This window comes from Phytophthora cinnamomi (genome assembly GCF_018691715.1).
Source record: "Phytophthora cinnamomi strain GKB4 chromosome Unknown Contig83, whole genome shotgun sequence".
NCBI lineage: Eukaryota > Oomycota > Peronosporomycetes > Peronosporales > Peronosporaceae > Phytophthora > Phytophthora cinnamomi.
The window spans coordinates 465,890-491,001 of NW_027151016.1; the positions used below are offsets into that span (position 1 = coordinate 465,890).

At 52.9% G+C, this 25,112-nt stretch overlaps 5 protein-coding genes across 6 annotated transcripts; 1 reads left to right on the plus strand and 4 right to left on the minus strand.

Moving 5' to 3' along the window:
• Window positions 1-382: 382 nt before the first annotated feature.
• On the minus strand, window positions 383-6,804 carry IUM83_11303 (Vacuolar protein sorting-associated protein; the record flags this gene model as incomplete). Its single annotated transcript, XM_067935852.1, has 14 exons — window positions 383-425; window positions 527-536; window positions 2,156-2,571; window positions 2,650-2,843; window positions 3,561-3,663; window positions 3,740-4,146; window positions 4,220-4,240; window positions 5,036-5,155; window positions 5,220-5,804; window positions 5,871-5,939; window positions 6,009-6,047; window positions 6,423-6,510; window positions 6,577-6,665; window positions 6,727-6,804. 14 exons carry the CDS (start codon window positions 6,802-6,804, stop codon window positions 383-385), a joined length of 2,262 nt encoding a protein of 753 aa, XP_067784941.1.
• A 1,325-nt stretch (window positions 6,805-8,129) lies between these two features.
• Window positions 8,130-15,876, minus strand: IUM83_11304 (Vacuolar protein sorting-associated protein; the record flags this gene model as incomplete). The annotated part of the gene is made up of 4 exons (XM_067935853.1): window positions 8,130-8,154; window positions 8,223-11,795; window positions 11,871-15,305; window positions 15,406-15,876. Coding segments are annotated over 4 exons (7,504 nt in total), but the record flags the coding sequence as incomplete, so codon positions are not given.
• Window positions 15,877-16,388: 512 nt separating this feature from the next.
• Window positions 16,389-17,752, minus strand: IUM83_11305 (Ran-binding protein 9/10; the record flags this gene model as incomplete). Its single annotated transcript, XM_067935854.1, has 2 exons — window positions 16,389-17,292; window positions 17,391-17,752. 2 exons carry the CDS (start codon window positions 17,750-17,752, stop codon window positions 16,389-16,391), a joined length of 1,266 nt encoding a protein of 421 aa, XP_067784896.1.
• A 1,110-nt stretch (window positions 17,753-18,862) lies between these two features.
• Window positions 18,863-21,046, minus strand: IUM83_11306 (methionine-tRNA ligase; the record flags this gene model as incomplete). The annotated part of the gene is made up of 1 exon (XM_067935855.1): window positions 18,863-21,046. One exon carries the CDS (start codon window positions 21,044-21,046, stop codon window positions 18,863-18,865), a length of 2,184 nt encoding a protein of 727 aa, XP_067784985.1.
• A 367-nt stretch (window positions 21,047-21,413) lies between these two features.
• Window positions 21,414-24,434, plus strand: IUM83_11307 (myosin-like protein; the record flags this gene model as incomplete). Of its 2 annotated transcripts, none has more annotated exons than XM_067935856.1 (1): window positions 21,414-24,434. In XM_067935856.1, the coding sequence occupies one exon, from the start codon at window positions 21,414-21,416 to the stop codon at window positions 24,432-24,434; it is 3,021 nt and encodes a 1,006-aa protein (XP_067784895.1). The 2 variants fall into 2 exon arrangements, with proteins under 2 accessions (XP_067784895.1, XP_067784894.1); XM_067935857.1 differs by having other exon boundaries at window positions 22,266-24,434.
• Window positions 24,435-25,112: the final 678 nt, after the last annotated feature.

Below are 25,112 nucleotides of genomic sequence, written 5' to 3' on the forward strand. Positions count from 1 at the left end.
GCCAAAGCTGGCAGATGTCGATGATCGTCGCGCGAAATACACTGAAGATCCCCATCAAAGGCGCCATCGTCGTCAGACACCAGGGATACAGTCCCGACAGCTAAGTTATCTGCCAGTTCGAGCAACCGGCTGTTAGAGCCATTTATTTCAGACCCAGCGTGCACGCCCAAAATTTTAGACGTTTGATCGTTGTAGATATCGATAGCTTGTGTTCCTCCGCTTGAGTCAGTCACGTATACAGTGCTTTGCTGCAGTAATATATCTGTGAACGGCAGATCGATCAGCGTCGAACGGACACCCAGATCAATTGTCTTCATGCGCTCCATGCTCTTGAACGCTTCGTCAAACTTGTAGATCCCTACTGAATCCTTGGCGAGGAATGTCATGACTCGGTTTCGAGCGTCGTAGTCACAAAGGGAGGCGAACTGACCAAACGTGCGGATAACCCGTTCGTTCGCGCGGGCGGGGCAATGAGAATCATTAGTTGATGGAAAAGCGATGAACTTGGCGCACATGCGCTCCTTACCGGAACAAATCTGCACGACAGAACGCACTTTTACGGTAAACATCGCCACATGACGCTCGTTCGGACGCAACAGGATTCGGCCCAACGGCTCTTCCCGAGAAACAGCGCCTACTAGACTTCCTTCTCGCAACTTAATATCGAACTTCTTAATATCAAGGAAAGCAGTAGGCGGCGCATGCACTTCCCTCAGTCCCTGACAGCGAACGGTTCCAGGGCCACGGGTGTGTGCACTCACTGTCAGCAGCAACCCATCCGTCGACAGAAGAAATTTGCGTAGCTGGGTAAATTTCTCCTCTCTAATCATCTCATACCACTCAGTTTTCGCCCGCTTCTGGTCGCTCTTCAGCTTTTTCAACCCCGCATCTTGGGCCGCCACGAGTACACTCTCTATACCCAACCGCCATTTGGTACGCAGCGCAGTCAAGGGCGGAGCGATTTTCTCCGAGAACGACTCCCACATTACCATTTGCTCGCTTCCATCCTTCTTCTCGGATCCGGATGATTGATTTTGCAGTTTGCAGCGCTTGTTATACTTCTTCAACAGGTCTGCTTTTGTAGAAGTCGCGCATTTTTCCAACAACGTACCGAGCTGTTCATCTTGGCCACACAAATGAAGATTATACAGGGCCATCTCGATTTCTCTAAGGCGAGTAGGTGTGTCCACGATCAATTCCAACCCGCGATCAAATTGCCATGTACAAGCTGTCTTCAGCCATTCCCGAAGATCTTCGTACACTTTGAAAGCTGCCTGCAGAGATGAACCAGACTCCTCACCCATTGTCTCAGTGGGGTGGAGCTGAAATAACTCATTTGACAATTGCTCAACCGTTGTTCTCTGCTTCGCAATTGTGTCTTTCAGCTGCTTAATCGCTTCGTCGTATTCCTCTTGTTGTTGCCTGTCATGGGCAGATCGCAACACGTTGACTTCTTCCTCGGACCACATGCCAAACTCTCTCAAAATGTTCTGGCAGAGCTTAACGGATCGAACAATAGATCCACTCAAATCAATCCGATGGCGCTGGGACTCATCCTTGAGCCACTTTGAGAAGGTCAACTGCATGTTCGGATAGAATGTGCGACAAACTTGCTCAGTGCGAATCACCGAATTCATCGTTCTTGTGTAAGCAATTGCTGGATAACTTCCCTTCAGCAAGCATATGCCCGAGAACGTTTTTGGAAGTGCCTCTAAGTCGATAGCGGTCACTCCCAAGCACTCTGTACTATCCGGTTGATCCTCTTGTTTCTCAATATGAAATGAAACCGAGTACGAAGACAATTCATCATCTTCTTGCTCATCTGAATCCGTCATGGCTGACCTGATCTGCTCGAGGTCTGCTTTTGCGGTGCAACAAATGATATCAGGAGCCAAACCCGTGAGAAATCGCAAGATGAATGCCGGGGTGTCTCGAAGATGATGTGGCTCAAATAGCTCATCACGGATCCAAGAAAACACGACAAGGCCAGCATCTCCACTCCCTTTACTGCATTCATCATCTACCTTCACACAATAGACTCCTTCATCACCAGCAGCAAGTGGCGCAACCGTCTCAGTAGAGCAAGCCATCATGGCCACCAAAGCATCTGCAACTTGACCTTGCTTGCCGAACAGTCCCTTCAGCTTTACGTCACCTGGACAGGCGCTTTCAAGTAGCTCATAGCGAAGGAAACGGATAAATTCGTCGTCGAACTCGCGCGCATGTAGCACGTCAAAGTTGAAATCCTTGGGGTTCACGGACGACATCATTCCAAAACCACGACACAGCCGCATCACTTCCAACTCGTCAAGGACTGGTTTCACCACCTCCATCTCACACTGAGTCTCGCGTACTAGCTTCATTAGTCGAAAAAGGTTCGGTGCTGCAGAGTAATCGCTCCCGACGTTTGAATCCACGCCTCCAGGCACTTCAGCGTTTTCATTGGTCTCCATCTTGTTCACAAGTTCCCAGTTGTGCTTCTCTGCGGCTCTGACTGCAAATCGAATTCTGGACGAGTTGTCGCTTGCTTCGAAGCTTTCCAGGTACTTTCCGAAGATTTTCGTATGAGACCTTGCGCATGACAATAGGCAAACAATCAACCAGTTAAAAATCACTTTTTATCACCATCTATATCAAAATCGAATCTACAAAATCGCGTCATTTGCCAGCAAAAGCCGAAGTTGATGGCTGAAATTCCGCCTTTGACGGGGTGGAAGCCGAAAGCGCAGCCACTCTACACTTGTCGGTGCCTTAATGCCCAGGTCGAAGACTGTAGACTCTTTGAGACTTTCTTCAACTGCCTGGATCGATGCCAACGACGTTCGCACTAGCACAGCTTGATTCTGCACACCACTCACCCCAACGACGTACAAAAAGTCATTTGAGCACACAACTGTGACTCGAACCAGTCGAAGTAGCATATCTGCCGGCAGTAATAGACCTCGTAGCGCTTCATTTTCGGAGGCTTGAAGTTTCTCTTCGGGGACGTCATCAAATTCTTGTCCGGGAGCGATCAGTTTGTTTTCGTCCCCGACGACCCAAACACCATGCGCAAAAACCAAATTGCTTCCGGTTGCATCTGGCAGAACTTTTAGCTTGTAGCGCAATAGTTCGTTTGGCCTTGCATCAAACCGCGAGACAGAGTCATCAAAAGGTGCACGGTTGCTTCCCATCCCATAAAGCAGTCCATCTGATGTCATCGACACCAGTGACGCAACACCACCCATAGGCCGAGCGACAATACCCACTAGGCCCATTCCGACGCCGCCTACCACGCTTCGAAGTCCGGTATCGAGACCTTGCATCTGTCGCTCCTTGTACACAGCAATTGGAGTTGTGATCACTCCGGCTGCTGCACCAAGCACGCTTGATCCCAAGGACCCCAGGCCGTTGGCAAGGGCTGACGACAATTGGGTTGGGCGGGTGTAATGGCGTTTTTTCAGCTGGTCTGACGGCAGGGTGAGTTGATCCATCGTTCGAGAAATCGAATATGAAAACCCAGACACGGAAGTGAGAGTAGCAGCTGTGGTATGACCTAAAAAGGAGGCTACACCACCAACCACTCCTTTGGTAAGCAGCCACGGACTGTAGCCATTTCGAGACGCAGCCAGCGGGATTTCGACCAGGTCTCGAACGCCTTGGCCAAAGCTTCGAAGAAATCCTCTGTATTGCACAAAAGCAAGCGAGTGATACAGTTGTCAGTCATAAGCAATGGAAGTTCACCAGGGTCCAAACTTACGCTGGGTTGCCGATAATGTTCAACGACATGAGAAGCATCGGAGAGCGGACAATCGTGTCGGCCACGTAGTCTGCTGCCAGATCCTTGTACAACTGATCGGGAAAAGAAAATACCTCGCGCATCTCGGTAGACCCAAAGTGCAGCGGCGTCCCGTCAAAACTATTCAGCACAGGAATTGAAACCCTTGCCGTGATAGTCACCTGAATATTACTGATCTCTAGCCGCTCGATGTATACCTTGCGTTGCTTCGTGATTGCTGTTGACTCAAACACACTCACACTCCAGGCACCCGAGTGGGGATAACTTTCTTTGTCGGAGACTGCGCTACTAGAAGCAACTTCTCCTTCTAGCGCATCCAACATCGGTCGAATGAAAGCGTTCACGTACGTCAAAATGTCGTCTTCCACCTAAAATATATACAAAATCATTTTGTCAGATCGCATCAGCATTATTCACATCACATCTAAGGCAGCATCTTACCTGGAGAACTGCTGGGGCAAGCTTCAGCTCAATACTGTGAAAGTATGACGGAATACCAACTGGGTCCCATGTATCCGTATAGATGACTCTCGTAACCAAGGATGACTCGTCCGCACCAGGCAACTGCTTGTCTAATAGTTTTCGCATCAAATTCGCCAGATTTTCGTGAGTTTTAACCCGATCGAATTGCACCAAGTCTTTTGATGCATGCATTTCGGGAAAGCACAGGACCACCGGGAAATTGCAGGTTTGTAGGAAATGTCCCACCTCGATATCATTGATCCCAACGAATAGTGCTGTGTACGATCGAATGTGCGACAGATACCCTAGACGTGTGCTCTGGCGGGAATTTTCTGGAGGATCCGGAGCTGTCGTGAAGACGATTGACACTGCGTTGCAAGTCACTCGTAAAATCTCCGGGTACAAGAGGAGCCCTCTAGTATCACGCACGGGGTCGTGCTCGTCACAGAAGTGAAGAGAGACCTCCTCCACACGCACGCCAAATTTCAGAAAAACTGGAACGGTCAGCTCAACTTCGGTTGGAGTTGCCACAGACGGCAGAGCCAACGATGGTGCGGCGCCTGAGTGACTTTCATGGGTTGGATCTTCAAGGCAGGTGATGGAAATCAGCCAGGACCCTGCTCGATAGAAACACATGATTAAGAAAGTGGGCTCCCCCTTGCCAGAGCCTCCAACATCTGAAAACGATGCGAATTGGATTCCACCAACTTGCCAAAGCGCATTGGACCACCCGAACTGTGGTGATCCGATCTGGAAACGCGTTCGTTCGCTGCTTGTACTGTCTGTCATTCCTACCTGTTCCGTAGACTCCAGCCAATCTCGGAGTAACTTGGTGTCTGACTCCGTATCTCGGTTGTCACTTTCAGAATCCTCCTCTGTCGAGTCCTCTCTTAGAATCTGTTGTTTTGTGGATACCTGCAAACATGATCGTTAGTCGATTTGAAAAACTATTGTATAAAAAAAGATGGTGACAGCTTACCTGTAGTGCCCAGTCATATTCCAGGTAATAATTGGATCCGACCCCTTCTGGATCTGACGGAAACGACATATTCCTGAAGCCCAATACATGTTCCCACTGATTATGAATAATCACGGGAGGCTGGTGATCCACAAAGAACATGATGTGAATACACTTGTGTGTCTGTGTCATCGTGAAGGTTAGCATCTTATGATGGAAACCGCGGTGTCGCATCAGCAAGCGTCTTCGATGAGTAGTAGTCGAGGGGGCTGGGTACAGACGCTCCGGAGTGTTGGGTGCCGTTGATGATGTCTGTAGTTCTGGAATTTCCAGTTTACCGTCTGGAGTGAGCAGAAGGGGGATTTTTGGGAGGATAACAGCAATTTCTTCTGTCCACTCATAGCCCTCATCGGCCAAGGATACCCGGAAGGAGCATGACAGTCGTGCCACTAGGGCCTGCTTTGCTGAGTTAGATATGTCCTCACTAGAGCGTCTCGACAACTTGGAGCTAAGCCAAGACGATACATCAGCAGTGATACTCCGTTTTTTAGCTTCCTTGTGAAGACAAACTGGCACAGACCACCCTGCACCGTCACCTGACAGCAGCTATAACAGAGAGAGAACGAATGTCAAATGAAGGTGAAAATGAAGCAAGTTACCGCGTAATCGCACCGATAATTCGTCTTCTGCAACGAGTGCATTGCCTCGCCCATCTGTAGGAGTGAACTTTAAGGCGCAATTCTAGGCAATATCACGACTATGGTTAGCCTCGATCAGAAGCAAACAGACGAAATTGTGAGTATAGCTTACCGTTGAATTGATCACCACGACCTGCGGTCGGATGGTCAACTTCAGGTACCCATCACAATTTGTCAACTCCACACAGTACGCACTGGTTAAACTGCACAGCCCTGTCCTCCCAATTGCCCTTTCGCCCCTCCCTGGCGAAAGGACAATTGGTTTTGTATCGCCTTTCACGTTTAGAGTAATTCGTGGAGACCATTCCAGCTGGTCACCTGGATCATTTGAAACTGAAGCTTCTCCGGCAGCTGCTATCGAGACCGCTAGGCGGTTGCTGACCACTGAAAAACCAACGGATCGTTCGGCACATGAAGGAATCTTTGCGGATGCTCCCTCCTGGCGGAGAGTATTGCCGATGTTGATGTGAAGCGCACTTGACGTCAAGTTGGCAATACTCAGAACACGCTCTGTTCTAATTCTCACCATCGGGTGATGGTCATTGCTGGTAGCTGCAATCACTCGGCAAGCCTCAAAATCAAAAATTTGCTCCTTTGGTTCCGTGCCAGGAGCACTGCATAACAACGAAAACATGAGTGGTTTAGTGGAGGTATGTGCACTGCCTTGGTGCTTCTCATACAGCAGTTGAATGTCCATCGGTTCAAAGGGGTTAAGTGTGGACAGACTTTGTTCACAAGTAGAATGCACGTTGAGACTGATACTTGTAGCCTAGAGACACACGCAACAGTGAGCAGTCTGCACACACTCACTAAACACGGAGTAATCCTACCTTTTGAGAAAAGAGGAGTGACACCGGAATATCCATAGCATTTTCCACTATGATAGCGGGCCACAACGAGACATCCATCCACGTATAACGTCGAGATACTTGGGGTAGTAGCGGATCGAAATCAGTAGGAAGCACTGTCCTGCACTGTGCACGACCGACTTTAACCCAGGCGTAGTGACTAGTTTCTTCAGGACCACCACAACGCAGAACTGCAAAGCTACACTGCGACTTCTTTCGGCCATCCAATTGATCGTCACTAATTTTCACAAGGTCAAATTCGTTAGGAATATTCTCGTCTTTCGACACGGAACACCACGGGCCACCCTTGATGCCAAAATTGAGAGTAGAAACTGAATCCACCATTACATGAGATATACTCTCGTTGACGTTGGTAGATGTTGATGTAGGCAGAGTGCATGACGAACCATCCAGCGAAATACAGTTGGAATGAATCTTGTCAGTTTTACTAATAGTGACGGTATTTTGATAGAGTTCATGAGAACTTCCACAATCGTGCTCAGTGACATCTCCATTTACCCGGATCTGAACGGGAAAATTGCAGAAATTGCGAAACGTTAACGGCGAGCGCAGCGTGACAATTGTCTGCAAGCCCTTCAGCTCCACGCATATCCACAAAAATCCATGACCACCAAAGTACCGTCCAGTGACAGTGTTTTCCTTGACTTTGCATGGGTCACACCAAAGTGGATCATCGTCTTGTTCTTCACCAACCTGCTCTTTGTCCTTGGCAGGGCTCTTCCTTACCACCTGGCTCGGATCTTCAACAGCAAAGCGGAGCTGGTAATATGGACTGTTAGCCAACGACAGCCAGCTGTAAGCTGCACTTGCATATGCAGCTAATATCAAGCTCTCTCGTGTCCCTTCTTGACGGTACCAAATATCGCCACCGGTGTGGTTCACAATCTTTATGCGCATACTCGAAAATTTGTCGTCGGAATGTGCTTCTATTAACTTCGATGTTGGCCGTAAAATCTGTGGAATTGCTGATAGCACCAACATCGAGGTCTGATTCAGATATACGGACACTGGGCCTATGAGAGTCGAGATCTCTAGACCTTTTGAGGACGATTCGATCATTGCGTCAATAGTAGTTCGCGGGATGACAGATACAGTCAGAAGTTGAGCCATATTATCAAGATACACTTGTATCGACGAGAAAGCCCGCACATTCAGCATCTTTGTGCGGCTTGTACTACCAGAAACAGCGCACGAAAGCGTTGTATCGTTCAGTTCAGCTGTAATTATATCGTGAGAGTCATTGGTAGTCCCGATATGCGTAACAGACAGTGTAACTTGAGGGAGTGTGACACCAGCAATCACGCGTTGGTATGCATCACTGTCCAAGACGGAATTTACCTGTAGTGAAGAAGCCAGCAATGCATTCACCACAAGTCGGTTTTGTTTGTTCTACATAAAAAACAAGACAGTAATGAGTATGTGCATTATATCACGCCAGTTTGATATGAACAATGTACCTCAGGTTCGTGTTCACTCTGCAGCGGGCTTCTCCATCTCAACTCCCAGTTATCTGACGAAGGTGGAGTATTGAAAGAGAACGTTCTTGCGCGACTTCCAAAATCGAGTAGTTTCGCTCGATACCGTGTTTGCTCCATATCATCATCAAACCACTGACTCATTAGCTCTCCGAAACTTCCTGGCTCGTACGCTTCGTCCACATCGTCCAAACCTCCATTCCCTAGGGTTCGTTCCCAAGGAACGTAGAACTCACAGACAAGAATGTAGCAACGTTTTTTGCTATCCCAGCATCTTAGTTGGCAAAGAATATCGCAAAGCCGCTTCACGTCGGTCTGTTCGTCCTTATCCCAACTCCATGACGGCCAGCCGCTTGGTACTCCTGTAGGAGGAATAGGCACTGGATTAGCCACGATCGTGCAGATGTTTCTTGGTATATGATAGCACCAGCGCATTCCCATCCAACTATGTGTTTTATTCCCTATTCCCTGAAGAGCAGGTCCCTCCACGTTACAATCGGATTCTTCAATGCCCCAAGGTCCGTTGCAGTCCCCCAGGTAGGCTGCTACATCGGGCAGTTCAATATCGTAGTTGTTGGGCTCGATTTGAATCTGGGCCTTAGTACCAGTACTGGGAGACACAGAACCGCTCGACATAGCACTTTGCGTTTCAATTAAAAGAGCCTCCGTGAAGACTAACTCCCCGGGAGAAGGTCGTCGGGCTTCAGCCATCCGCCTCAAATTTTTGAAATCATCAGTTGAGCCGCCAGCAGTGTCATTCACAGTAAAGTTACTTGGAACTGCAGTCTCAACCGCCATCGCACTGTTATCACTACAGGGATCATAACTGGGAGGTAGGTTACCGTGGTAAGGAGAAGATTTACCATCATAACCAGCACGGGTAGTCAGCAATGATTGAACAGCTTCCAGCGAAAAGGATGATAGTTTTACGCAAAGTGCGGTAACTTCTGCCTGAACGTTTGTCCGTGCCATCTCCGTATAAAGCAAACAGATTCCTGCTTCTCCAATTGAAACTCGTTCCAGTATTTGCTGCTGGTCTCCGGTAATACGAACGCTACAATCCTTCAGAAGGCACTGAGCCTCAGACACAACGCTTATATGTTTCGAGAAATGCTGCCAAGTACTGCCGGTGTGAACGGACATGGGCCCTACTGAACTCCTTCGAAAGTGAACTTCCAGAGGGGGCAAATCATCAGACGTGTTAATCCCAATCTTGTCGATATTTAGCATAATCTCCAGCGTGGATACAGCTACAAAGCGATTGATTTCGTTGACCTCTTGCCCACAAGTACATAGTGATTGATGGGCCGTGTCATCGCTTCCTAGCCCCGCGCTAGCGAAAATCTGGCCAGACGACATCCAAACTCCAGAAACTCCCCTTTTCGTAGGGTTCCGTCTCCAATATGAGATCACACTTGGAGCAACAAGCAGTTTAATGTTCCACCTCGACTGGAAAACGAACGGATTGCGCTTCAAAGGGTAAGGATTACGTTCTCTTGGTTGTTTTTCTTGGTAGCCAGTCGAAAATGCAAGGTAGGGGGTTGACTGAATAAATCGCGACACGGCTATCATAAAGTGATGAGATACGTGAAGCTGATATGCCTGCACATCAAGAAATAGTGTACCCTCTGTCCGCTCTCCAAAATTCCATCGTGCAGCAATCAACTTCTCAGGATAGTTTTCCACCGCTAATTGCCATAAACTAGGCTCAACATTCGCCCCAAATACCACTTCTTCTCTTGAAATAGTCTTTTGTGTGGGACTTTCGGTTGCACGATGGCCGACGACTACATTTTGAACCGAGGCACCGCCACTAAGCAGCGAAAAATTGTGCCCGACAACGATACTACCAACCCGAATGTGTGTAGACACGCTTGTCTCGAGCATATTCACTTCAATTCCATCGCACGAGAACGATACTTCGCGCTGATCCGTATTATCTCGCGAAGCGGACGTCTTCGGCGGTATTGCCACTTCGACTGGTTTCAATATCACCTGTGTTGGCGTCGCAATAGATCGCCTCAAAGAACCTAGCCCACTAGTTACTCCCACAACTCGACTTACCAATGCGTCAAACACTTCTTTGTGCAGATCAAGCCTCAACTTGGTCATTGCGATGGTCACGGAAGTCTTTATACCTGAGTCGCCACCATCCCCGTTAGAGAAAGGTTCCTCTTCAATACTGCTCGTGACGTTGAACGGAGACCAGAACGCCCTCACAGCGCTGAACTGAGCTGTACATCCAGCCTCCCGCCCAATGTACTCTTCAAACAGACCAATTGCACTTAGCTCTGTGGGTCCCGCACGATTGAATACCAATTCAGCGGCATGTCCAGATATTTGCCCAACCCTGCATCCTAATCGAAGTTGCGACTGTCCGAATCGTTGAGCTTGAACGGTTGACCGCCTGGGAAGGACTCTAGCGTTGAACGGCGGGTAGCCCAAGCCATCCAGTGAAATGTCATTCCTTGCAGCAGAAGCCATTGATAATGATTCCATTACAATGAGTATGTTCCCTCGCACGACGGGCTGCTCCGTTAGGATAGAATCCACAAGGGCTTCGTTTGGAAGTATGAGACGGATTTGACCAAGCAAAAGTGAGATTTCAATATCTGCTAAGGACACTCGAGATCCCATGCCATTTGGGCCACGATTTGTTGCCGCTAAGTCGTTGGCATCAGTCGAGGCAGGTACAGAATTTTTTTCGGTCACAATAGCGCTTACATTCAGCACTGACGCGATACAGTGCAGACTGGATGTTGTGAGAACCACATCAACTCTCTCCATCGACCCCGCGATAACATGGCGAGGGAGACCAGCTTCGTTGTAGTTGCGATAAAATACCGATACTAACGGGTATGAGTGAGCTGACTTGGGCAATTCAGGATCGTGGCTAGATACAACCAGTGGAATTTCCGCAATCAATAGATTTCTATCATCTTCTTTGCGATGCCACTCAACGCTTGCCAGCTGAAACGCTTTCGCGATGTTGCTCGTTAAGTGCCATGAGAGCATTGCAGAGGGCAATGACTCCAAAGCAGACGTATTTGAATTTGCCACGTAAAGTGACTTTGATACGCATATCAAATCAACCAGGTCCAAGCAAACTAAAATCCCCAAAAACGCATGCTCCGGTAACCGTGAAAATTCACCGAACTCGCCATGAGCTTTCAAACGTACTGGCTGAATTCTTTCCACAGCACGGATATCGCCCACAGTTGCCTGGATATCTGAGAAGGTATGTTGCTCACTTGGTTCCAGATGGCTCTTGGTTGGGTGATGATTGCCGATTCTTGTAGCTACGCAAATGTTTGACACCTCGCTACGTACAACTGCCCTCATCGACCTGCGATGACCATCCACTTCGTGTATGATATCCGATGTAAATGTCACTCCAATCAGATCCAACTGAGCACCTACACGCAAATACCATCGGTAATGAGGAGAAGCACGGTTCTCAAACTCAGATTTCAAAATTGGCGAGGAGGTAGAAGCAGGAGGACTTCTAAGTCGAGTTTCGGTTTCAACAACAGGAAACTTCCATAAATGCAGAAGCTTTACAACGCAAAAAAGAAATGGCGGTTAATACAAAGCGAGTAGTGAGACAGCATCGAAAAGAGGTCGCTTTACCTTTAGTCGGGATAGCGATGCCTGAATGCCCGATACATGAATCGATACATCAATTGTGTATGTCTGCTCGCGGTCGCCAGGCTGATGCGTTAAATCCACAGACACACTCACGCCTCGAAGATCAAATAACGTTAAATCTGCTAGCCCCTTCAGTACTCCACTTTCGGATACGCACATCCTTGCGTTCTCCATGCTACACTCGAGCTTGAGTGTTCCTCCGGGTGGCACTTGACGTGATGGGTGTGATTCATGCTCTAATGACGATATCGACAAAGACGGAATATTTAACTGGAGAGCTTCGTTCACAAGAACTTCCCCACCAGCAGCGTTAAGGTGTAAGATTAAACTCCAGCTTGTCGGGGTACTGTTAGGCAGAAGTACTGTTTGTTCACCAGCATGTGATGAACCCGAACGTTTTGCAACATGCAAGTTTCCCTTGATTCCGTCCACAAGACCTAGCACCACCGTGGCTAAAAGGAACAAACTCTTCAACTCTGCATACAATGAAGCAACCTGCACGTCAATCACAAACAGGCACTGTGAACACGTAGTGGTGAGAAACCCGGAGTCCAGCGAAAAGATAGGTAATTCGCCAAGTAACGGTACTTCGCACAGTATACCAGATGACTTTTCATGCTTAATAGCGCACTTGAACAATAGGGAGTCGATAGTTTCTCCACGAATCGTGATAGGAGCAATGCCACCCTGAAATATGCAATGGTTTTCATGATTCTTGATGAATTTCTTCACTGTGGCGCTGACAGAAGCAATCTCTGCATCTATCGATTGGCGTTGGGCCATCACTAACCGAGGTCGATGGGACACCGACCTAGATAATGCAGCTCTGCACACTTCTACTCGGAAGGTGCTTTTGGCAGCCTTTGATCCCGAACTTGGTGCATTCCATGAGATCGGGTAGCCGAGAGGACTTGTAACGCCATCTACCACTCCCGCAACGTGAGTTATCGTGGAAAGACTCAACTCAACCATCAGTTTATCTAGACTCACAAACAGTCCGTCGCTATCACCACCGTCAGCAGAGGTTGACGTATTAAGTAACTCGAATCCCAGTATCTCAATCAATCGGGTAAGTGCAGAGCTATTGACTTTTTCTTGTAGCGTTTCCAGGTGTGCAGACACAGCGCCAAACTGCAGTCGGCTTAAGCTGCTGCCTGAACGAAAGGCTTCTAGCCACGCGAAATCGCGTCCAATTAGACTTACACCACCACGTGAACTTGTTTTTCCTTCAACTCGCACAGCGTGTCCAGGTGCCTCAGGTAGACGAATATGGATATTGCTCGCCGTAACCAATTTGATGTCACTTTGTACAACGAACTGGACACTGGGCGATGAATTCCCTGAAGTTGCAGGCACTTCATTTTCTGATTCTTGCTCATATTTTTCATTCCTCTGCACGAAAGTTGACACGGCCTCCAATATCGCCACACACTTTGGCGGGTCCAAGACTGCTTGCGCCTCACCAAAAGATATATCCAAAACCTTCGAAATTGTATCCTTTCTCTTATTACCGTCAGTTGCCAATTCGTCATGATCAACCCGAGTAGACGTTGATGCCAATCGCAACCGCAATGCTGAGTGAACGCTGCGATGTCGAATATTGCCGGAACCCGTTGTTGTGTGGAGTGAGGCGGCTGAGCAGGAGTGCAGCGTGTACCGAGAAAACAGAGAACAGAGTTGTGGCTGTAGGAGTTGAGTAAGATTATCCTGGGCCCCAAGATCTGGGTTGCGATGAGCTCGGTAATCCTCCGCGACGGAAGACAGAGTACGTAGCATTCCCTCAGAAATTGAGACAGGAAAATCGCTGGATGCCCATGCTGCTGATACAGCATTCGATAACATTCCCCCGTCAAGCACTCGCTCCTTGATGCCAAGCATCCTGATGGCTTTCTGACAAATTCCAGACACCTTCTCTATCGGGATGCAGCGAACGGTTTCGCCATTCCACGACGTAAAGCATTTACACGGATCACTCAAGTTTCCATCTAGGTTGTTGTGGCTAGCCTCCAGTGTTTTCCAAACCGGAATGTCTGCATCAAGACTCACCTTAACGATTTCAAAACTGCGCGTTTCTCGTTGATTCATCCGTGTTGTCTCCTCTCCGAAAAATGAATTGATGAAATACGGATGCGACACACAATCGGAGAAGTGAGAAGAATCAATCGACCCCCATGTCAGTAATACTTGGTCCTTTGTGCACTTGGAGTCCTCTCGGGTTTCGCTAGCTGTTGCCGAAACCAGCTCCACCTTCTCTATTTCAAACACAAGATCGGTTCCATTTTGCTTCTCACCTCTTGCTAACAGCACTTCAAGAGCTAGATAGCTCAACGTCAAATTAAGAACAGGAACCGCTGGTCGAGCAACCTTTCTTTTCGTTGTCTGCCGAGAAACCTTCACCATACCAATATTTGCAACTGGAACCAGTTCCTCTTCATTTTCGGTTACTGCAGGATCTTGGTGTTCTGCTTCTTGCTCTCCCTTTTCGTGTTTACGCAATGTCAGCGAAGCTGAGCTGATACAAAGCCGCACACACGATGTTTTTGTAACAGGACCACTAGTAGCCAACTCGCCTCCATCGCCATTACTTAGAGGTGGCTGGACTTTCAGCAATGCTCCTCTTGTTTCAGCGAGTAGCTCAGAAACTAAATCGTCTTCCTCCTCGTCCTCAGCTGTCCCCAGAGCGCTCATCGCCCACCCGAACCAGGACTCGCGCTTCTTGGTTGCACCATCGATCTTTTGGTCTTCACTTGGATTTTTCCGAGGGATCGCTTCAGGCACATTAGCGACCCGGACAGGTGCGACTTTAATATCACGACCATATACGTCACGTGTATGGCTTCCGTGGGGGTTACGTTCGTGAGCTTGACCAATTTTGCTGCTCGCACTCTTGATCAGTTGGTTCAGCATCTCTAATTGTCTATCGCTGACCGAGAAGAGCAGCTCGCTGACGAAAACGTCCACTTCGTACATGGGCGTCACGCTTGCGCGATTGCACGAGTAGTAGTAAAAGGGGTCGCACATCACCGATGGCTTGTATCCAAACAATCCATCCACATCTATAATGTTGCCTTCATCCTGCACACCGCTCGGCGTAGGAGCTGGCTTGTGCAAGGGAGACCTCGGGGAGCTGGGCCTGCTTGTGTGGGCGCCCTGAACTTTCACCGCCGCATTAGGAAAGAGCTGCAGCTTCGCTCGAACCGACGCGGACGTTCTGCTGAGCACAGGCAGCTCGTAGCCAATCACTTTCCGGCGCACTCGGTCCTGCGTCGTGGCGTCTCCATCACTCGTGTACCGGTCGAGAAAAATCGTCACGTCTTTTGCGTCAATGCGTTTGCAAATAGCTCGGCGCCCTCCCCCAAGCTCCTCGAAACTGCGCCTCCACCCGTCGCTCTCGCTGGCCGAGTAAAAGTCCAGCGTCTAGTAGGACAGAACGAACGGAACACAGCAACGTCAACTGCTTCCTGCTTCCTAGAAGCTCAGAGGGGGCGAAAGACAGGGATAACAAAGCAAAACCCACCCCCAGGGCGATCGAGAACACGACGTCGTCGTGCTCGTACTTGAGCACGAGGTTGTTCACCTGCACGCTGACGTTGGCCAGGATCCTCTGCAGCGTGTCGTGGATCCAGCCGGACTTGGGCTGCTCGATCTTGTCCTCCGGCGGCGGCTCGGCGTCCTTGGGCGTCGCGGCGCTCTTGGCCGTGAGGATCAGCTCGATGGTGTAGAGCTTCACCTCGATGGGCTGCGACAGCAGCTGCGTCCACGGGATGTGGATGCGCAGCTCGCGGATGAAGCCGCGCGAGAAGTCGAAGCTGGACGGGATCTCGAGGCTCTCGCGCAGCACGTGGCGCTTGATCTCCAGGTCGTTGAGCACCAGGTCGCCCCCGAAGAGCCCCAGCCCCTCCAGCTGGATGTCCTCGATGTACTTGCTCAGGTAGAACTGCAGGTTCTGCGCGATGTAGCCGCGCAGAGGCGACAGCAGGTCCAGCATGGCCGCCCGCGAGTTCCGCACTCCGCACTCCGCGCGCACTTTCCTGGCTCTATGACACGTTGCACGGATCGCCCACTTTTGGCCAATCGCTGCGCGCCAAAAAGGAAAGTTGAAGTGGACATGGCTACAGCTTTCAAGACCCAATGCTATAGTCGACTGGATCATTAATCGTCGACTAGCTGCAATAGCATGGAGCTGGTGCCGACAGCCTCCGGTTAGGCAATTCTAGCAAGAAGAATTGTAGCCATAGAAGTTCGCGATAGAGGAGATGCTGCTCAAACCTGAGCAAGAAATTGCCCCTAACCAAAAGGCCGACTGTGAGACGAACGAAGACGTGCAGTTGCCGGAGAATTGGAAGCAACGGCGAAAAGATCGACATACATGATTAAAAAATACAGAAATGTTATTGTATATGAAAACCCTACGGACCTCGCGTGTCGTACGTAGCTCTATGTGTTGAAGCCCATTCGGCGCGCTTCATTTGTAAGCATACTGCAGTTGCCATGGTCTGCTCAATCGAAAGCCGGCTCGTCGCTCCACTCGCCTTCGGACCACCACATCTCTGTGTCTGAGTTCGCCTCGGACGAAGCATGCCGCCGCCACTCGGAGCCGTCATAGTCCTCCACCAGACCGTACTCGTCATAGCCGTCGCTCTCGTCAACAAGACTCGCGCTCAACGAGCTGCTCGATATACTTTCCAAGCTGCTCGACCCATCCTCGCCGTCCGAGTCGTGGATCGAAAACCACTGCAGCTGGCGCTGCACAATGTCGATGTTTCCAGCACACTCCTGCAGCATCTCGTCGACGATGCCGTCGTAAGCAAACGGTTCCTGCCCGAAGTTGACGTGGATGGCGTCCGACGAGTCCAGGCCGACAGCAGGGAACCACTGCTCGTGCACGCACTCCATGGTGCTGTTCTCATTTCCGATGAGCTCGCCGTTATTGGTGAACGTGACGAAGGAGCGTCCGTCGCGCACGTTCCGGCGCACACCGCAGCCGATGGTGTCGTTGATTCCGAAGGCAGGGCCGAACTGGCGGCCGCGGTTGGAGTGGAACATTTGACCGTCGTCTCCGTGGTAGCCGTAGGACCGGAAGTCCCAGCCAGGCTGGCGATCCACCAGCGGGAAGCGCGACGTCACCAGTCCGATCGACGTCACGTCCTCGCCGTGCACTCGTCGCGCCGAGGGCTTGACGCGCTTGGCGATAGAGATCTCGAAGTAGCCACTGGAGACCACGCCCACATGGTACTCGGGCGCGCGGGTCTGCGGGTTCCTGCGCTTGAACACGGCGACGTGGAACGTCGTGGGGAACGGCACGTTGGAGCGCACGCAGCGGTCGTCGCCCAGGATGTCGCCGTCGAAGCCGAAGCACACCACCTCGTTGGGCTTGACCGGCTGCGCATGAAGAGACGCGACACTGAACACCAGACCGTCAGAACCGTTAGTCAGTCAGTCAGTCAGCTATCACGTTGATTGTTGATTGCAATGACAGCACTGCCATCGCCTAACACGCACTTTTGCTCGAGCGCGAGGCTGCCTCGGTAGTGCCGAGTCTGCTGTAGGTCCGCGTAGGCCGGCAGCGGCGTGACCGCGTGCGCCAGCAACTGGTACATGCGGCTCTCGCTCGCGGAGCTCGGGAAGAGCTTGCGCAGTTGCTCCGAGAGCACGAGCGGCACGGAGCCGTCGCGCGCGCCGGGCAGGCGGAAGTTGAGTGTCTCCCAGCGATGGCAGAAGAGCGCCTTCCACACGGGGAAGCGCGGCAGCACGGTGCGCGCCGTGAACTTGGAGGCACACGTGAAGGCCTCGACGTCGCGCGGCGCCGCGAACGACAGCAGCTGCGCCACCAGCTCGTCGTCCAGCGCGTAGATCGGCGCCATCTTGGTCGGTGTCGGGGGTATGGGGATATTGAACTAATGGCCTGGAAGTCCGCGTCTCCAGCCTGGAATTCGTTGGCGGCGACAATGACACGGCCGAACCGTTGCAACGCGGTGCTCGCTTCAAAAAAGCCGAGGCGCAAGAGATACGGACAATTCCCCTCAACAGGAATGGCGGATCCTCCTAGAGTTTCATTGTCGGCTTCAGAAGAGGTAGCTAAATAGCGAGATGCACATTTTGTCACTCTACACAAGAATACAAATATGTGACAAAGCCGCGAGACCACGATTGGCTGCTATCGTTCCCATAATTCAGTGCCTCTTGTCACGCCAAAGTTGAAGTTGTCCAGACCGAGCTTGGCACTGCGAACCATGTCGTGCACCCTCCCGCTTTGGGATCGGGTCCAGCGGGCTGTAGGCGAGAGCGGTCTCTGGGTTGGAGCGGAAGTGAAGACGTCGAAGTGGGTGGAATTACATGTAGCGGTTAAACGTAAATGAAAGTTGTTCTCTTGACCGGGAAAATGCCAGACTGGAAGAATGAAGAGTTCGTGCGAACCCACATATGCATGACACCTTTCCTACTTCACTCACCGCGTCACCCTAGCGTGCCATCCATCCTTGACGCTACTGCAACCGGGGCTGACCTCCATCCGCAACGACTCCACGCTAGCGGCGGAAGGTTCCATGGCGACGAACCCCCTCCTGGCTCACCACCCTCAGAACCCAGCACGGGACAGCTGAGCGACGGCAACACCCACGCGCTATGTCCAAGCTACAGTCAAGGTCTGTACGAAGGTGGATACAACGCCAACACGTTCAAAGCGACGAAGCGGACCGCACATGCGGATGCGAGTGAATCAGGATCAGGTACTGAGTTACATGTACTGAACTACTACTACAGTAGTATGATGCAGATCGTCTCGCTCTCTTGACGTCGGCAACGTGGCAGATAGATACAATCAATCGGGGGTGCGTGGCAAACGGCAACTCGGCAACAAGATCAATCGCACGATTCCAGTGCTGCAATTCTCTACGATATCGACGACGGGCCCACGGCCTGCGCTCTCGCATTCCCGCCGCGGGGCCGATCCGGAGCAGCAGCTCGCCTAGCTCCTAGCTAATAAACGCCTTCACCAGCGACTTGGCGGTGCACGGACCGGCGGACGTCATGATCGGCTCGCCCTTGTACGTCGCCACGCATTTGTCGTCGGTGAGGAAGTCCGGCGAGACCTTCTCCAGCACCTTTTGCTTCTTCACCTGCGCCGCCGACACAGGCTCGCCGCTCTCGGACGCAACCGTCACGCGCTCACCCACCTTGGCGTCGGCGGGGGGCTCCACGAACTGCACGTTCTCGTGGGCCTCGTCACACGCGCACAGCACCATACCGTGCGACTTGAAGCCGCCCAGCTTGGCCGGCTTCAGGTTCAGCAGCACCAGCACCTTGCGGTTCTGCATCTCCTCCAGCGAGTAGAACGGCTGCAGTCCCGATGCAATCTGCTTCGGCTCCTCCTCGCCAATGTCGATCTCCTCGCAGTACAGCTTCTCCGACTCCGGGTGCTTCCACACCTTGGAGATCACACCGACACGGATGTCCAGCGATGCGAAGAGCGGCGTGGCGGCCTTCACAGGCTTGGCCTTCGCGGGCTTGGCCTTGGCTGCAGCCGCCTCGCTCTGCTTCTGCTTCTCCTCCTCGGTCAGGACCTTGTTGAACAAAATGTCACCAATCGTCACCTCGGTGCCAGGCTTTAAGTTGTCGTACTCCGGCGACAGCGCGGTCAGCGTCGTCGGGGCCGTTCCGAGCTTCTGGAAAATCGTCGCAGCCGTCTCGGGGATAATAGCGCTCAGGTAGTGGGCCAGCACGTAGATGGCCTCCAGACACGTGCGCACGACCACAAGGCGCGGCTCGTCCTCCTTAATGTGCCACGGCGCCTTGTCCGTCAGGTACTTGTTGGTTTCCTTAAGCGCGTTGACGATGGCCAGGCAAGCGTTCTGGAGGGAAAAGTCCTTGTAGGAGTCCTCCGAGTACTTGAGCAGCTCGTAGATGTCGAAGGGCTTGTCCGCCTTGACGCCAGGCACGACACCGTTTGAGTATTTCTTACAGATGTTGACAGTGCGGTGCACCAGGTTGCCCAGGGTGTCCGCCAGCTCCGAGTTGTGGATGTTGATGAGGTCGTCCTCGGAGAAGGGCATGTCCTGGCCGAACTTCGCTGAGCGCACAATAAAGTAGCGGAACGACTCCAGGCCATACTTGCCAATCATCTCGTAGGGGTCAATGACGTTGCCCACGCTCTTGCTCATCTTGGAACCGTCCTTGGCGTTGACGAAGCCGTGCGCGAACACGCGCTTGGGCAGCGGGATGCCCGTGCTCATCAAGATGCAGGGCCAGATGACGCAGTGGAACCACGTGATGTCCTTGCCGATGATGTGCACGTTGGCGGGCCAGTAGCGGGAGTTCTCGCCCTCCGGGTAGCCGATGGCCGACAGGTAGTTGGCGAGAGCGTCGAACCAGACGTACAGCACGTGCTTGGGGTCGTTGAGCAGCGGGATGCCGTGCGTGAAGGTGTTGCGCGAGGCCGACAGGTCCTGCAGCGGCTCCTTGAGGCGACGCAGCAGCTCCTGGCGACGCACCTCGGGCTGCAGGAACTCGGGGTGCTCCTCGATGTGCTTGACCAGGCGGTCCTGGTACTTGGACATCTTGAAGAAGTACGACTCCTCCTGCATCTTCTTGAAGGGCGTGCCCGTCGTGGGGTCCTTGTAGTCCGTGAGCTGGGCCTCCGTCTCGGTCACGAACGTCTCCTCGCGCACGTTGTACCAGCCCTCGTACTTGCCGAGGTACACGTCGCCCCGGTCCAGCGCGCGCTGGAAGAGCCACTGGGCGAACTTCTTGTGCACGTCGCTGGTGGTGCGGATGAAGTTGTCGTTGCTCATGTTGAGGTCCTTGGTGAGCTGCTGGAAGATGCTCGCGTACTTGTCCACGAGCTGCTGCGGCGTGACGCCGGCGGCCTCGGCCGTCTGCGCGATCTTCTGGCCATGCTCGTCCGTGCCCGTGAGGAAGTACACGTCGCGACCAAACACGCGGTGGTAGCGGCTGATGACATCCGCGCACACGTTCTCGTACGCGTGGCCCATGTGCGGCAGGCCGTTCGTGTAGTGGATGGCCGTCGTGAGGTAGAACGACTCGCGCGCGGGCGCGGCGGCCGCCACCTGCGACTGCAGCGCCTCCACGCGCGCGTCCTGCTGCTGCTGCGCCACCTCCAGCTTGTCCACGCGGGCGGCCAGGTCCGCGGTCGTCGCCATGTCTCGCTTGCTTTGCTCGGCTGATTCGCTTCTGCTTGGCTCGCAACTCCCTTCCCCCTCGACTGGCGCCCACAAGCATATTCTGACGCGCTGCCCGGCGACTACTGGTCGAAAATGCGGGTCTTTCAGACATTTTCATTGGTCAATAATACAATCTTGTCAAAGTTCAAATTCGCCCGCCAAAATAAATCACCCCCGCACCTCCCTTCGAAATGGCAACACGAACGTCGTACTCCGCATACAGCAGATTGTGTAGCGAAGCTGCTCGCCAACTATCCGATCCGCCTTCGTCACTTTTTCCCGCGCGAAATCCGAATTTCGCGCTTACGCCTCGTCGCGCACTTCGCGAGTCAATAGCGCGACCGTCATGGTGCAGCACGGCGGCAGCTCCGGCTCGCTCCACAGCGCGCTAGACAAGCGCGGCATGAACGCCAGCGACAGCCGCAGCAGCAGCAGCAACAACAGCGCCAGCCTGCACAAGCTGGAGGCCCGCAGCTCCTTCGGCTCCATGCTGGACCAGCTGCACGCCGAGCAGAAGGGCACCATCGAGGCGCTCACGTGCCAGGTCGAGTTCTACCGCCAGCGCGAGGAGCGCGCGCGCCAGGAGCTCGTCACGCTGCGGCGCTGCCTGCCGCTGGCCAAGGGCGGCGAGGGCTCCGCCTCCGCCTCCGTGGCCAAGCTGGCCAGCGAGAACCGCGCGCTGGGCGACGAGCTGGACGCGCTGCGGGCCCAGAGGGGCGCCTGGGACCGCGACCGCGCGCGCCTCGAGCGCCAGAAGAAGGAGCTGGAGCGCCAGCTCAAGGACGCCAAGCACACGCTCGCGGGCTTCTCGCAGGCCATCGAGCAGCTGGAGATCAAGATGCAGCGCAAGGAGGCCGAGGTGCAGACCCGCGGCCTCGCGCTCGAGCACGAGCTGCGCGACAAGACGCAGGAGTGCGAGCAGCTCGAGCAGGACAAGGCCGCCGTGCAGCAGCAGCTGCAGAACCTGCAGACCGCCAGCGACGAGAACACGCGGCTGCGCACGGAGCTGCAGGCGCTGCTGCACAGCGCAGGCCGCACGTTCAGCGAGCAGGCCAGCAGCTCCCGCTTCTCGGCGGAGATCAACAGCATTGGTGAGAGGATCAAAGCCTTGGAGGACGACAAGCGAGCGCAGGAGACGCAGATCCAGGAGCTGCAGCGCAAGCTGGCGGCGTCTGCGGTCGAGGTATCCGCGGCCCAGCTGGAGGTCGAGCGCAAGAACAGCGAGATCAAGGAGATGCAGCTGAAGCTGGACAACTCGGCGAACATGCTGACACTGCGAGAGCAGTTGCTTGCATCGGACGACAGCTCCAGGAGAGAGGTGGAGGCGCAACGGCAGGAGCTGACGACGCTGGTGGCCACGCTGCAGCGCGAGAAGGGAGACCTGCAGAATGAGATTTCCGGTCTGCGCAGAGAGCAAGAAACCACCAAGGCTGATCTGCAGACAGCCAAATCCCGCCTGTCCACTAAGGACCACACAGTGCTAGTGTCCACGTTGCGTAGTGAGGTGGCTGCTGTCAAGGAACGGCTTCGCGGCGAGTTTATGCACGAGAAGGACAGCTTGAAAACCGAGACACAGTCACTGAAGCAGGAGATCACGTTGCTGCGAGGACGTTTAGCCGAGAAAGACCTCGCTGCTCGGGGCCTCGAGAACGAAATCATGCGCAGTGATGAAAAACAGAGGCAAACCGAGTACGACATCCGACAGCTGCGTGAGCAAGTCCACCGACTGGAAACGGAGCTGGACCAATCTAGAGCAAAGTACGAGCAGCTTCAGCAATGCCGCACATCGCTTGCAGAGCAACTTGATTTCGGGTTTAAAGAGCTACTGAATGACGAAGAGAGTGCGGCATCTGCTCATGAAGAGCTGGAGAAACTGCGGGGTGAACTATGTCGCATCAAAAAGGAGAATGCTGCTCTGGAAGCTAATCTGCAAACAATGACGGAGGAACTGGAACGAGCCGACCGACTCAATCGCGATTCTTCCGCTCGGCTAAACGAAAAGGTTGATGAATTGTATCATCAACTGATGGAGAAGGAGGAGATTATTTCGTCGCTTAAGAGCGCTGAACGCCAAGTGGCTTTGCTAGAGCAGGAAAAGGAGTCGTGGGAGGGCAACGTCACCGACGTGCGTTTGCGCTGTGAAAGCCGAGTGGAATCGGAAGTACGGAAAGCCGATGGACTTCGCTCGCGTATTGAGCAGCTGGAACAGGATAATTTGTCCCTTAAGCAACAGATCAATGATCTCGAGGATGAAAATGCCAAGTGGAACGAGAAGATGCACGTTTCGGAAATCTCATTCCGCCAGAAAGAGCAACAGCTGGAGGAGCTTCAGCGCGATTTCTCTCGACTTGAAGCCGAGCTCGCTTGCGCTACCCAGTCTATTGAAAGCGGGCGTCAGGAGATGTCAAGTCGGGAGCAGAAATTGCTGAAGGAGCGGAAGAAGTTGGAGCGTGAAATGATTCAGTTGGTGAGTCGCATTGAAAGCGCGGGCCAGCGTAACTTCGAACTGGGGGAGAAAGTCATTTCTTTCGCGAAACAGTCTAAGATGGATCAAACGGAACTGGTAGGCTTGAGTTCACAGGTAAGGTCATACAAGGATCAGGTGAAGACGCTCGAGAACCAGCTTGGACAGATCCACGGCCATAGCGGTCAAGATTCCGATACTGTTCGTGACCTGCAGCGTAAACTAAGTGATGTTACGTGCCTGAAAGAGAGCTACCAAGTGGAGATCAACAAGCTGCGTCAGGTGCTGGAGCATGTACAGAGCGACTACAACGTGGCCAAGCAGCAACGCGACGAGGCCGTAAAGCGCGTGCGTATTCTCGTGCAGTGCCGCGACGACATGAAAGCGACAGTTGAGGACCACACCGCAGAGCTGGTTGAGGAGATCGAGGCGCTCCAGCACCAGATGGATAGTGAACGCAAACGCTGTGCAGTCTTGTTGACCAACGAGAAGACGCTGCTGCGCGATATCCAGGAGCGCAACACTGCCATCACAAAACTGCAGCGTACATTTTCGATGCTTCAAAAGCAGGTCGATGATCGATCTGCCAGCGATCGATCCAGCAGTGCGACTTCCAGCCGCCGGCGACGGTCTCATTGCAGTAGCGGAGCTAGTAGTCCTGTGAGCAGCAGCCCGACATCGACCGTCCCCACAACCAGTTCGCTGTCGCCACACCGTCACCATCTCCGGCACTCTCAGCAGCAACAACCACAGCAGCAGCAGCAACAACAACAACGGCTCCAGTCGAGTTCGATGTCAAGCAACGCATCCAGCATGACACCAGCGAAGGAGATGGAGCACCTGCTGAGCAACCTGGAGCGCATCTCGGACTTCTCGGCGCAGGTGCAGCAGCTCCACCCTTAATTTATTTGTACGATGGTAGGGTGTACACGTAGTATCCGTTAGTGCGAGCGAGCACTCGCTGATGTAACTTGTAACAGCGAGCGGGTGCAATGAGGGCCATTGGTGTCTGATCTTGCGAAGGCTGAAGTTGCCGTTGTCGCGTTGTGCTAGTCGAGCGTCGAGTTGTGTTGCAGTCGCCACTCGCGGCCTCCAACGGACGATTCAGTCGTGCGCTCGATGGGGCTGTGGGCTCGTAGGTCGCGGCTGGCCTGCTGCTCGAACGCGCAGCTTGCTCAGCTCCAGGGCGCGACGAGAACCGGTTCGTCGGCACCAGCTCGGATCTGCACTGCTTGGCGGCAACGTAGCAGTATGGCCGTTCCAATCGCTCGCGCCGAGATCCCCGCTCAATGTCGCACACGTACGTACGTGCGGCGCGCGTGGTATAGAGATCTACTGTAGTAAACGGCCCCAGCGAGGGCGTGAGCCTGGAAGCCTGTCGGAACGGAAGCGCGCAGAAGAAGCCATCGCTACCCAGCGGATATCACTTGGCCAGGTGGATATCACTTGAAGTGGATTGGTCGGCCACGTCACTCAGGATTTTTTTCGCTCGCACGTTGGGGCGTGTGTAACGGTCTCGGATACAAATTTCAAGTGTGGATTGTGTGCGTTTTGTGTACAGTGGTTTCTCGGCTTCGAGGA